The 12,070-nt window shown below is 34.2% G+C and overlaps 2 protein-coding genes across 2 annotated transcripts; both read left to right on the top strand.

The window, feature by feature from the left end:
• Positions 1-1,536: 1,536 nt before the first annotated feature.
• LOC133693625 (uncharacterized) lies at positions 1,537-4,150 on the top strand. The gene is made up of 2 exons (XM_062114870.1): positions 1,537-1,918; positions 2,601-4,150. The coding sequence occupies exons 1-2, from the start codon at positions 1,607-1,609 to the stop codon at positions 3,906-3,908; spliced, it is 1,620 nt and encodes a 539-aa protein (XP_061970854.1). The 5' UTR covers positions 1,537-1,606; the 3' UTR covers positions 3,909-4,150.
• Positions 4,151-6,231: 2,081 nt separating this feature from the next.
• On the top strand, positions 6,232-11,480 carry LOC133695069 (S-adenosylmethionine carrier 1, chloroplastic/mitochondrial). The gene is made up of 12 exons (XM_062116843.1): positions 6,232-6,488; positions 6,605-6,697; positions 6,796-6,878; positions 7,096-7,172; positions 8,044-8,134; positions 8,607-8,660; positions 8,749-8,844; positions 9,076-9,165; positions 9,884-9,935; positions 10,409-10,470; positions 10,554-10,634; positions 10,844-11,480. Exons 1-12 carry the CDS (start codon positions 6,434-6,436, stop codon positions 10,973-10,975), a joined length of 966 nt encoding a protein of 321 aa, XP_061972827.1. The 5' UTR covers positions 6,232-6,433; the 3' UTR covers positions 10,976-11,480.
• Positions 11,481-12,070: the final 590 nt, after the last annotated feature.

Genomic DNA, 12,070 nt, shown 5'->3' with positions numbered 1-12,070 from the left:
TTACATAAAAAAACATATTTAATTATGAATTGAAAAGCTAATACATATATTTAATTAAATATATATATATATATATATATCAATAAATATATAAAAAAAGTTGTTAATGTTAAAGACTAAACTATAAAATTAAAATATAGATATAAATCATAATATATATCTTGCATGATGATTCATGAACCTGTTTGGATTCAATAATTTTGTCTTTTGAAACCACAAAACGTTAATAAAAATAAATAATCATAAGAAGTGAATAAGTGAAATTTAAAGGAAAAAAACATTATATAGATTTGCATATAAAAAACGGTAGCTAATATTAAAAAATTACAATCTTGTAAGAAAATTAAGTAAAAAATAAATGATATTTTATTGAAAAAATATAACAAAAACATATATAATTAACGTATTTTAATTAATTTCAACTAAAATTGAACCCCTGCGACATGCCACACATATACTTAATTAAACCATTTCATGCCCTTTAATATGTTTTTTTCTTGACATAAGAGTAGACAACCTTCTGTTCGTCTTTTATTTTATTTTTTAAATCTGCTTATCTAATTTTTCACTACCGCATTTTTGGTCGGAGGGTTATTATTAATTTAAATCCTATTTTTTAACTTGTTTTAATTTATAAATATAAAAAAAACCCTACAACCTTAAAAAATCAATTTCCCAACCTAAAAAAAACCCTAAATAGAAAAAAAAAACTTCCTTAACTCTGATTTTTTTTTGCAACATGAAACTCCAAAAACACCCCAATTGCATTCCTTGGTGTTAGGAGGAATACTTTGACACTAAAATTAATTATTTTTTTCATTGAAAGCCGACCAACTGACCTCTTTATCTTTTCTCCATTATTTTATAATGATTTTCTTTCAAAATATAAATAAAATAAAATTTTGTATCAAAATATATAATTGTAAAACTAAAAAAATTAAAAATTATTTTTGGACAATTTTTAAAGCTAGAAGGCATTGGAGCTATTTATTTAAAAAAAAAAGATTGTCATTCTTCTTTTCCAATTTTGATTCTCAAATTTTAAATTTCTTATAAATAACAAAATTGTTTTTTTTTAAATTGAGCTTCAAAGTTGTGATATTTTTTTTAGATCATTATATCACTATAAATCAAATCAAAATAAATTTGCAAAATTCAATCCCAAATAACCCCTTACCCGGCTCGCTGCTCATGCCCTTTGTAAAAGAAATAAGTTGGAAAAAATTAAAAAAACAAAAAAAGCAAATTATGGTGTGAATCCATAATAATAAATTGAGGAACATTGTTTTCAAGAGGAGAATAAATTTCTCTTTAGCGGTGTTTTAAAAGGACAAATATTTTTCTTTTTCATTTAATTTTAATTTTAATAACTTAATATTAATTAATTAATAATACGCATGGTCTAAAATCAATAAGGAAACTCAAATATGAAACTCCCTGGCAGCTTAAATTTAAACATTCCAAACCCAAATGAAACCATTTTTTATATTGTTGGATAGTTTCCTTTTTGAGTAACAGTGTTTTCTTTTGTCTATTTATATTTCATAGGACATAAAGTCCTCTTCAGACAGACAGCGGTCCACAACCTCAACCACCGTCCCTAACCATGTCTCTAGAAACAACCCCTCTCTTCCATTTAAAAACTGGTCTCCAACCTAGCCGCCGGTTCATTCCCTCCATTCCCGGTCTATTATCGGCTCACCACCACCGGATTCCACTTCATTTCCAGGTTTCTCAGTCTTTTCGCGCCAAAAAAACAATTAAGCCCACAGAAACTAAAATTCCCGCGGTTTTGGAGCACGGAACTGCGGTGACTGAGAAGCAACCTGACCCGCCAGTGAGAATAGTCACCATTGTTGGCGCAGGAAGCATCAGCCCTTTAAAACGCACTCCTTGGGAAGAGGTCATGCTCCATACTGTAAGTATCAGTGCTAAAAATACTTTCAGCTAACTTCTAGGTAGCATATCCATACCTGTGTAGTCTCATTCATGGACCTCACTGTGCGGTCAGGGTACCTTCAGATGTAACTGCATGTGTTTGTATAATGGAAATTAATGGTAGAATTTTTGGATAATTCGGTTTTTTTTTATGAGAGATTGTTAATATTTTCCTGATAATTACATGACCCTTTTGCATCAATTATATGATGATACAAAATGATTATTCAGGATGGGTTGTCATGCTTTCTCTGATATGGGAATTGCTGGAATTGTGTGGTTGTAAATGTTTTCGTTTAACTGTCAAGTCCGATCTTGGATTAGCTAGTTTGCACTGGACAAAGTCTACATCCCAAGATTAGTTAAGCAAATGTCATCAATGCTTGGGCTAGAGGATTCTGGAGGAAAATCCTACGCTGTAGCCCTCCGAAACTTGAATGGATGACCTTAAGGTAGCAAACCTTGGACCTGATCACTAGAGCTTATCCCTTGGGTTATTTTGTGGTTTTTATTTTTTTGTAGTAATGAAATACTGAAGAATGTTATCTCCAAAAACGAATGGTGTTTTTTGTTGTTGTTGTTGGTTTTATAGTGAAATACCATGTCTTGTATATTTTGCAAGGTCGCATTCTCTTTTGGTAACTCTTTCTTTTCGTTACTAGGCAAAAAGATTGAAGTGGGTTGATGAAGGATATGATATGCTGGTGTTTACTGATGACTTGTATCAATCCAAGGATCAAACCGAGATTCTACTAAAGGCATTGAGCTGTGCAGATATATTGCTGATAGTGGCTGTTACGGATCAAGAATCAGTCAAGTGGATTGAAACCGAAAGCAAAAATGTTCCAAACATTGTATGCTTTGACTCATCTCCGAATCTAGTGAGCAAATTAGGAGGATCTTATGTTCAGAATGAGACCAGTGGGACCTTATTTGCAAAAACATTTGGAATTTCACTGTCGAAGAAAGCCAGTGATTCTATGGATGTAGTGCAGACCGTATCAGACGCATGGAAGCGACATAATTCGGATGACATCAGGTTCTGCTTGTTGATAATAATCAATGCTTATATAAGACCTGTACCATTCCTAAAGAACCTGAGATCAAAAGGGTTTTCCACCTTGAACTGCATGGTCAAGAATTGTGGGCCTCAGATATTAAATTGTCTATTGGATCCTGACTGCAGGAAAGCTCTTCAATGCTTGAACAAATGCAGCCCAGTCGATCAGGTGTGTAATTATAGATGTATTGCTTCTTACGAAAGTCCAAACCTGGAAGCATTTTCTCTTTGTGTGCTGCAGAAGAACAATTGTCTTGAATTGGATGCGAAGATCCCTGAAAAACCTTTTGTGCCTCCCATGGCCAGGTTTCGAGGGGAGGACTTAAGTCATGATACTGCAGAGGATCTTTTTGTGGGTTGGTTGGGGAGTCTGGACTGGAGTTGGCGGGTAATTGCAGGACAGAACCCAGCTTACGATCAATTTCCATGCCAGTACCAGTTGTTCTACAGAGGAAAGGCGAAAGGTTCATTTTGGTACGAGCCAGTTTTCCAAGTTAAAACTCTAGAGGGGAAGGTAGTTTGGAGGAGAAGGAAGTATCGTGTCAAAAGAGGCAAAGTTCCTGGAACATTTTACTTCAGTGTATTGGACAATGGTGTTGTTTCCAATGAGTGTTGGACGATTGTGGACGTCTCTGATGATTTTAGTTGGGGTCTGTTTCATTACAGTGGGGCTGCTCGAGTTGCAGGACAGGCATATACAGGAGCAGTGCTTGTTAGTTCAGATGGAGCCTACCCAGATGAAAAGGAGAGCAAGAGACTTGCTTCTGCCTTGGAAAAATGTGAAATAAAAGAATGGGAGCTATTTACAGTTGACAATTGTTCCTGCCAAGATCCTCCGCTAGGACTTCCAGAGGGCTCAAGTTTGCATTCTGCAATTGATGTTAAAGACCAGAAATGGATCTCCACATAGTTACGCCTGGAAGTTTTGATTTCAACCTTTGATTCAACGGCAATTGGACCTGGATGGGTCATGAAGTTATGAGTGCAGCACCATTAGGTAGATGAGGTAACTCATCTGCAGATTGGTGAGTATAGTGTAGTTGTGAAGATGGAATTTGCAATTGAAAGATCACATAAGAACTGGTGATAGTGTATAATATGGTGCAAAAATAAATAAAAGCAAGTCTAATTGCAATATTCTTTCATAAGTAATCAATGGCCATTATATATATATATATATATATATATATATATATATTTCATAAAACATCTTATACACGCACGTAATCAGATTTTAATCAGAAATAACACCAAACTCTTGCGTATCAGTTTAATATACAAAACTCAAAAATGTAAATTAAAAGTTTCAAAAGCTAATTGTAATTCTATCACTAAGAGAAATGCAGAAAAGTGATAACAGTAAAATCAAATGCTAAATACAAATCTATCACCAAAAGAAATGCAGATAGTTGGTACTGTTATAACTAATTTCATTGCTAAAGAAATCTCTTTCTACTGTTTCAACCAAAGAAATGCAGATCACTGCTAAAGAAACCTCCCACTCATGCTCCGAGTTGGAGTCCTGATAAAAGATTAGAAGAATTATCTCATCATATATAGCCAATGAAAAGTATTAATAATAAATCAGTGGACCAATAAGAAAAAAGTACAATACCAATGCTGTAAATTGGTTATTGTGTTATTACATCAGGGTGAAAATGCCAACATTAATCCAGAAATGATGCTTGTTTCATATGCCAATTTGAGTCTCTCCAGCACCCACAAGCTGCAATGGGAAATGGAAATCTCATCGACAGGCATTTGTTTTAACCATCATTGCTAATCCATTGAAATCACATGCCCCTTCATCTAGATCATGCACTTGGAAGTACATATTAAAAGCATAAGAAACATTGCCATCAAAGTCTAGTTTGTTGCATGATGATCCATAATCCAATCTTCTGCAATCAGCCAGAGAGCAGGGCATAGCTGATTTCAACTGTATCATGGTCAAGTTCTTATTTTCCTCATTAAGCACACACCTTTGAGATGGCATGTACTGGACTCCATATGCTGCTATTAGCATCTTTTCATCACCTTTTCCAGATAAATGTATGGAAATTTTAGCTGTTCATCATAGCGAGAAAGAGTCCTCAATGTTTCTTGAAATATCCTAGTGCAATGCTCTTCTGATTCTTCGATTAGGCCAAAGAAATACGCATTTAATTAACGTGGTCGGACAAGGGTTTCGTTTTTTAAGAAGACCGTCACGGAACGTTTTAGCTAATTTGGGGCTCTGTAAGCCAGCCAACTTCTCCCGATCTTCAAATCACCAACACTGTTCTGCTTAAGAGTCCAAACGAGAGTATCATAATTTGCATCGAAAGACATTGCTATATGAAACATTTTTATCAGAAATTGTTATGCCATTACCATCAAAGAAGGCATATTCAAACGGGAAGCCTTGGCTTAGATAAAGACAAAGGAATGGATATATAATTAACAACAAAGAAAGCTTTATTTTGACGCTTCACAATATGAATCGTGACATCCTTTATGTTGTTACAGAAATTATCATCGGATGGTTTGTTGGAAGATGATTCAAGAACATCAGCATTAAGGGCTTTAGCACAAATTGATCAGTATATATGAGTAAATTGTCATCTTTCTTTATGAAGATATTATTTGTGCCTATGACCAAATATGGGAATGATATTTCATATTTGGGCTTCAGCGGAAGAATTCACTTCATCCATACAAAGACTCAATTGTCACTTAATTCCTATAGTTTAATGAAACTAATTAATTTGATCATATACCATTAAAAATAATCCAATATTTACTTGATTAGAGATGACCACGTTTTCGTTTTATTTTTCTTCAAAACGCCTTCTTTCCTAATAATAAAAAAATCCCTATCTTACCTATTTATCTTTTTTTTTTTAAATATACAAAATATAAAATAAATGGAACAAACATAAAACAAGAGGAAGTAAAAATTATTTTTCAAAATATTCTTTACTTAAAAATATATTAAAAAAATATTTTTTTATTTTTTAAAATTTATTTTTAGCATTAAAATATTAAAACAACTCAAAAACTCTGAAAATATTAATTTGAAGCTAATTGTTTTTTTAAAAAAAACGCAGTCAGAAGACTCAGAACACAATGGCAGACGGAGTTATATCATATAAGGATTAAATATATAATTTCTTACCTGAAAGGACTGGTATTTTGTTTTTCTAAACTTTAGGGACGGATTTATATCATATAAGTTTATATTTGCCACCCATAGCAAATGCTTCCCTCAATCTCTGGCTGTCTCACTGTTTTCAACCAGACGAGCCCAGAGCCACTGCTCCTTCATAACTTCTTCCCTTCTCTTTAGTTTCCCCTCCTCTCTCTGTCACATGTATCGATAATCAATTGATTTCATAGTCTTTTGGTTGTGGAGAGTGAAGTGAGGTTCTAGTTTCTTTTTAGTAAACAAAAAAAATGGGTCCTTTAACATTAGCTGTGGACACAAAAACCTCTTCAAAACCCCATTTAGGTACCTACTTTTTGTTTTTTTTCCCTTTTTCTATTACACTTATCTAATAATTAGCAGAATGAAACATTTTTTTTTGTTGAATTGAATTGCAAGCTTTGTTCTTTTTGGTTTTGCAGATGCACCTATTTTGAAAATGCAAAAAAAAAAGCCTTTTGCATCAATCAATGCTCAAGAAGATAGCCCATTTGATTTCTTGCGTATTTTATTCGGTATGTTTCTTTAATTGTGCGCTATCATATCTTCTTTTTTTTCCTTTTTTTTCATATAAAATATGTGTGTGTGTGTGTATTCTTTAAATTTTTGGCAGAGGGAGTTATAGCAGGAGGTACAGCTGGTGTTGTTGTTGAAACTGCATTGTATCCTATTGATACCATAAAGACAAGACTTCAGGCAGGGCCTCTCTTTGTTTAATGTTTGTTTTGGATATTATTGTCCTTTGTCTTTCTTAATACTATGTTTTTTCTATCTCATTTCTAATTTCTTAAATTCTTACCTTGCCTTATGGTTTGATAGATTCTCTTGGGTGCTTAATTTTGACAATTTGTTATGTATTTATTCCATCTGCACTGAATAATAACAAGAATGCTTTGGAATTTACTGTTTACAGGCGGCTCGTGGTGGTGGAAAAATAATGTTAAAGGGTCTTTATTCTGGATTGGCTGGAAATCTAGCTGGTGTCTTACCGTAAGTACCTTTTGCAGCATGGAAGTTCCCTAGTTCATTGTTCCAATATACGCGTATACATGAGCATGCTAGCCATCTCCCACTGTGTTAAGTATTCTTGTACTGATCATGCACATTGGAGAATTAGTGCTCCAGCACGCTAGCACTCTAGCAGGCTTTCAAGTTCAAAAGCTTGACATGTTCCTGGCTGATTTTGCGATTATTCATGATTCATTAAAAAAACTAATTCCACGAGTTCAGTAGGAAAGTTGATGAAATCTGAAATACCTGTGTGGTGGGGTGGGTGTGACTCTGTGCACATGCTGTCTCCCTCTATCCATGTCTGCCTCTGGTAGTGTCGTTGTTTAGTATTTACAATTGAAAATTAGAAAAGCTCACATTCTAATTTTTGTTATGGTTAAAAACTGCTAATCAAAATGAATGAATAAGCTTATAGTCTCATGCTTCAATTTTCTGATGAACTCAAAAAGTTTTAGGGTGCAGGAAGTAGTAAACTCTTCCACGCAGAGTGTTCATTTTCCAAATAGAGTAGTATTTTTCTTCTTTACGGGCAGGTTAAGGAATTGAGTTTAGACACTAGTCTTGTTAAATTTTGATAATTAAACTTTCAGTTTCCTCTCTTCTAAATCTAATCAACTGCATACAAGAAGTGGAAAACATAATTATAATTTCATAGGAGGTTCTCAACTGTTATTGTATTGTGAATGATCAACAAAATAACTCTGGATGAAGTTACATGACCCGATCAATTAAAATTTAATATCTGGTTACCATGAAGTTCTTTTCTTCCCTGTATCCATGCCTGCTTTTGGTTCCCAGTTAGTTGGTAGTGTTTCTCTCTCTACTTTTTATTTTCTTTTCTATTCTTCAGAGCTTCTGCGTTATTTGTTGGAGTATATGAGCCTACCAAGCAGAAATTGTTGAAGACGTTTCCTGAAAATCTCAGTGCTGTAGCTCATCTGGTAAGATTCTGTTTTCAATTTGGAGTATTTTCTGTCATGGTATGAATATTGGCTCGGGTGCATGCTCAATGCAGAATGTCAAATAGGCCTTCCAATTTGTAGGTCTGTTTACACAGCTCAGTCACACTGCAAAGCTTGCATCTGTCATCAAAGTGTTAATTAATTAATTTGGTTGAAGCTCTAAGATACAATATGGCGCACTGTTCCTTCGTTCTCTCCTCATTTCCTCACAGGATTAGAATTGTATGATGTCTTATATTCTTTATTATTCCATCATGGAATATAATTTACATCATCTATCACACCAGCCACCCAGATAGTGTCAACTGTCAAGATCATTATCTACCAGTGCAACGCAACTGTCCTAAATTTTTAATTTTTAAGCTAAGGTTGTCTACAGTGAAGTATTTTTTTTCCCTTTTATGAATACTCTTTTCTTGCAGTAGCTATAAGGTTGTTGACTTTTATGTAGACTGCGGGTGCTGTGGGAGGGATTGCTGCTTCTCTCATTCGTGTTCCAACAGAGGTATATATTGTTAACTTGTGCATCCATATGAAAATAAAAAATAATATATATATATAGGCCATTATTACTCAAATTAAATAATCCTCAGGTCGTTAAGCAAAGGATGCAGACTGGCCAATTCACCTCAGCCCCCGATGCTGTCCGTCTTATTGTCTCCAAGGAAGGTTTTAAGGGTTTTTATGCGGTATGTTATGTCTCCCTATAAAAACCCTGAGATACATGTGTTTGTTTGCTATCTCAGATCTCTTGATTTCTCTGAATTAGCAAATTTAAAGTTTTGATTTGCATTGTTTATTATAAATATAGGAAGGTTCTTTTTCAGACTAAAGATTTCTGGCTGTTTATTATGCCTTTACCATCATCCTTCATAAATCCTCATGCATTTCTGACTTCCAACTTCTTTTTGAGAGTGCAGGGATATGGATCTTTTTTGCTGCGTGATTTGCCATTTGATGCAATTCAATTCTGCATCTATGAGCAGCTACGGATTGGTTATAGAGTGGCCGTATGCTTTCACCAAGCATCAGTTTTTTGTGCAATCCTTCAATTACTTTGTGCTGTTTTACTCAGATGTTTCTTTGTTTTTAATACATGATGAAATCCATACAATTTGTGCGCTCTGTTCTTGGTTCAGAGATTGTTGCCCGTCACCAATTCATATCATGTAACATAGATAATTGGAGAAGTGAGAGAGTGGTGTTTATTTGTTTTAACCCAGTTAGACAATGATTTTTTGACATGATATCAAAGTCTTGATGACCAAATTGAATCTCACCACCCTCTTTCTCTCCTCTAATTAAAATTAATTAATAGCACAAGATAGTGTGGGTCCATGCAAAGCTTAAGCTATAGGGTTTGACAAGAGTTATGAGAGTTCAAGAGTGATTTGACTTAACATAATGAGTTAAATAAATTAGATTCTTGCATTGATTTGTGTGACTTTGTCCATTGCCTTCTTTCCCTGAAACATTGACTGTTGGAAGGTGGTAAACTAGTTTCTTTTCTTGAGAGATGAAGATTGAAAAGATGATATGTTTGGAATAATCAATTACTAATAAATATTATAAATTTAAACTATAGTACAGTTTCTGCTACCTATAAGAAATAACCATGTGAATATTAAATTAAACGTGCACAACATGTGGCTATAGAAGTAGTGTACATGAATATGCACAAACCCAAGTATTTAAATTTTTATGTACACTTTCTTCTTCTCTTGGCAGGCACAAAGAGAGTTGAATGATCCTGAGAATGCTGCGATTGGTGCTTTTGCTGGTAATATTGAAGTCCAGATATGTGAATTGCCTTCTTTTCCTCCATATGATACTCATCTTCTCATTGAATTTGGGTATCTTATCAAAGGCTTGGTTGAGGAAATTTATACCAACTACATAAAATTTAATGATTAGATTAAAAATACGAGAGTTTAAGAAGGAAAAGGGGCAAAACAATGTACTAGTTGTACATGTGTAATGTGATAGCTATATATGTCATATAGCTCCTGACTGGCATGAGTTGGAGTGGAAAACTGCTTGTGAACAGTTGAGATGGAATAAATGTATTTGTTCCCAGTTTCTTTTATATCCTCAAGAACAGTTTGTCAATATGAATCCCATTTCATGCTCCCCATACCTTTCTCTATTTCTTTGCTATGTTCTCTATTAAACTTTTTAAACTGCACTCTGCAGCAAAAAACTGAATAAATTTTAATTTAATAACTCTGTATTTTGAATAATAATGTTTTGCAGGTGCACTAACTGGAGCCATAACCACCCCCCTCGATGTGATCAAGACAAGGTTAATGGTTCAGGTATGCCTAAAACTCATGCATGTTGTCCTTCACATCATTGAGCCATTTTATGAGCTGCCTTTTGGTGTTATTATTCTTTGTAGGGATCAGCTAACCAGTACAAAGGCATCGTTGACTGTGTTTCGACTGTTGTTAGGGAAGAAGGACCTACTGCTCTCCTAAAGGTGTGAATCTTCAATGTTTCTTTTGCCCATGCAAACTGAGTTTGAACATGATGTGCACTCAAAAAAGAAGAGAGAAGAAATATTGTGGTTCTATTAAATTAGAAGGGATATGCAGTGACTGCTGTGAGAATGAATTTTTACCATTTCAGGTTAAAAATCTTGACATCTTGAGAGGAGAATAATTTTTCTTGCCTTGCACTGTATGTCAGGGTATAGGGCCGAGAGTGCTGTGGATAGGCATCGGTGGCTCAATCTTCTTTGGTGTCCTGGAACGCACAAAGCGGTTGCTTGCTCAGAGGCGTCCTATATCTGATCAACAGCCAAACCCAAAGCAGGATTGAAGTTTAACCAGAGTGGCTTGGAACCCGTGGCAGCTTTTTTCATGTTGACTTTCGGGTTCAATGCCAATCCATGCACCTGGAAATAGCGTGGGAGTATTGCCCTTGACACGAGCTTCATCAAAATCAACTGAAAGGAGATTTAATCAGGGATTGTCAACCCCTGGGCAGGCTTAACCATCAGTGTTACAAGGAAAAGTTATTTATCCGCATTCTTGAAAATAAATAAATAAATCAAAAACAAAAGAAAGCTGTTCATCTTCATCCTTTTTGTATACCAGAACTCGGGATTGCAAGTGAGGCTTAAATGTAGTTATTTATCCTCGTGTCTTTTAGGAGGGAATGCTCTTCGTGGAAAGCAAAGCACTTGATCAAAATGAGTATTAAAAGTCCCTTATTTTTGCTTTGCCCTTTTTTTGGGGATTAGTGGAGCAGATTTTTTATTTATAGTGGAGAATTTCCTAGAAGAATTGCTTTCACTGATTAATTGCAGTTTTATTTATGTTGATTGTTTCTAGTTGAATTTTATTTTAGATCTTGTTTTTGTTTGTTTGATTTTGTTAGCTTTTTTAATTAAATTTTATTTTTATTTTTTTAATTGCTATTTTTTTTTGTTTTTAATGATTTTCTTGATTTTTTTTTTTTTTTCAATTTCATCCTTATCATTTTTGAATTTTTATATGTGCCTATTTGTTTAATTGTTATTTTTTAATTGATTTGTTTATTTTTTCAATCTCATCTCTAAACATTTAATTTCATTTAAATTTTCCCTTAACATTTATTTAATTTTAGTTGAATTTATTTTTAATTCTTTTAATTATTATTTATATTGTTTTTTTTTTTATTTCAATTAGTGAATAACCTGCCTTTCTTTTCATCTTGTCCAACGGACCTTAGATTACACAGGCAAGGGATAGCTATTCTCCATCTGTAAATTCGACCCAAACTTGTCAGGGTCTGAGCCTGATACAGCGGAAATCTCGACTACAGGGCCGTCTCTTGGGGACTTTCGCCTTTTCCTTCACCATCATGGCTAATTCTCCAACATGGTTTTGTGTACATGTTCACCTGTAGGAGCACGAGAGACTGTCAAAATAA

Source organism: Populus nigra, chromosome 5 (genome assembly GCF_951802175.1).
Source record: "Populus nigra chromosome 5, ddPopNigr1.1, whole genome shotgun sequence".
Classification (NCBI taxonomy): domain Eukaryota; kingdom Viridiplantae; phylum Streptophyta; class Magnoliopsida; order Malpighiales; family Salicaceae; genus Populus; species Populus nigra.
This window is presented reverse-complemented; position numbering and strand designations above follow the sequence as displayed.

Coding starts and splice junctions, on each gene's coding strand:
- LOC133693625 (XM_062114870.1), top strand. CDS start 1,607: ATGTCTCTAGAAACAACCCCTCTCTTCCATTTAAAAACTGGTCTCCAA. Junction 1,919..2,600: donor AAGAGGTCATGCTCCATACT/GTAAGTATCAGT, acceptor TTTCGTTACTAG/GCAAAAAGATTGAAGTGGGT.
- LOC133695069 (XM_062116843.1), top strand. CDS start 6,434: ATGGGTCCTTTAACATTAGCTGTGGACACAAAAACCTCTTCAAAACCC. Junction 6,489..6,604: donor CTCTTCAAAACCCCATTTAG/GTACCTACTTTT, acceptor TTGGTTTTGCAG/ATGCACCTATTTTGAAAATG. Junction 9,936..10,408: donor TGCGATTGGTGCTTTTGCTG/GTAATATTGAAG, acceptor AATGTTTTGCAG/GTGCACTAACTGGAGCCATA.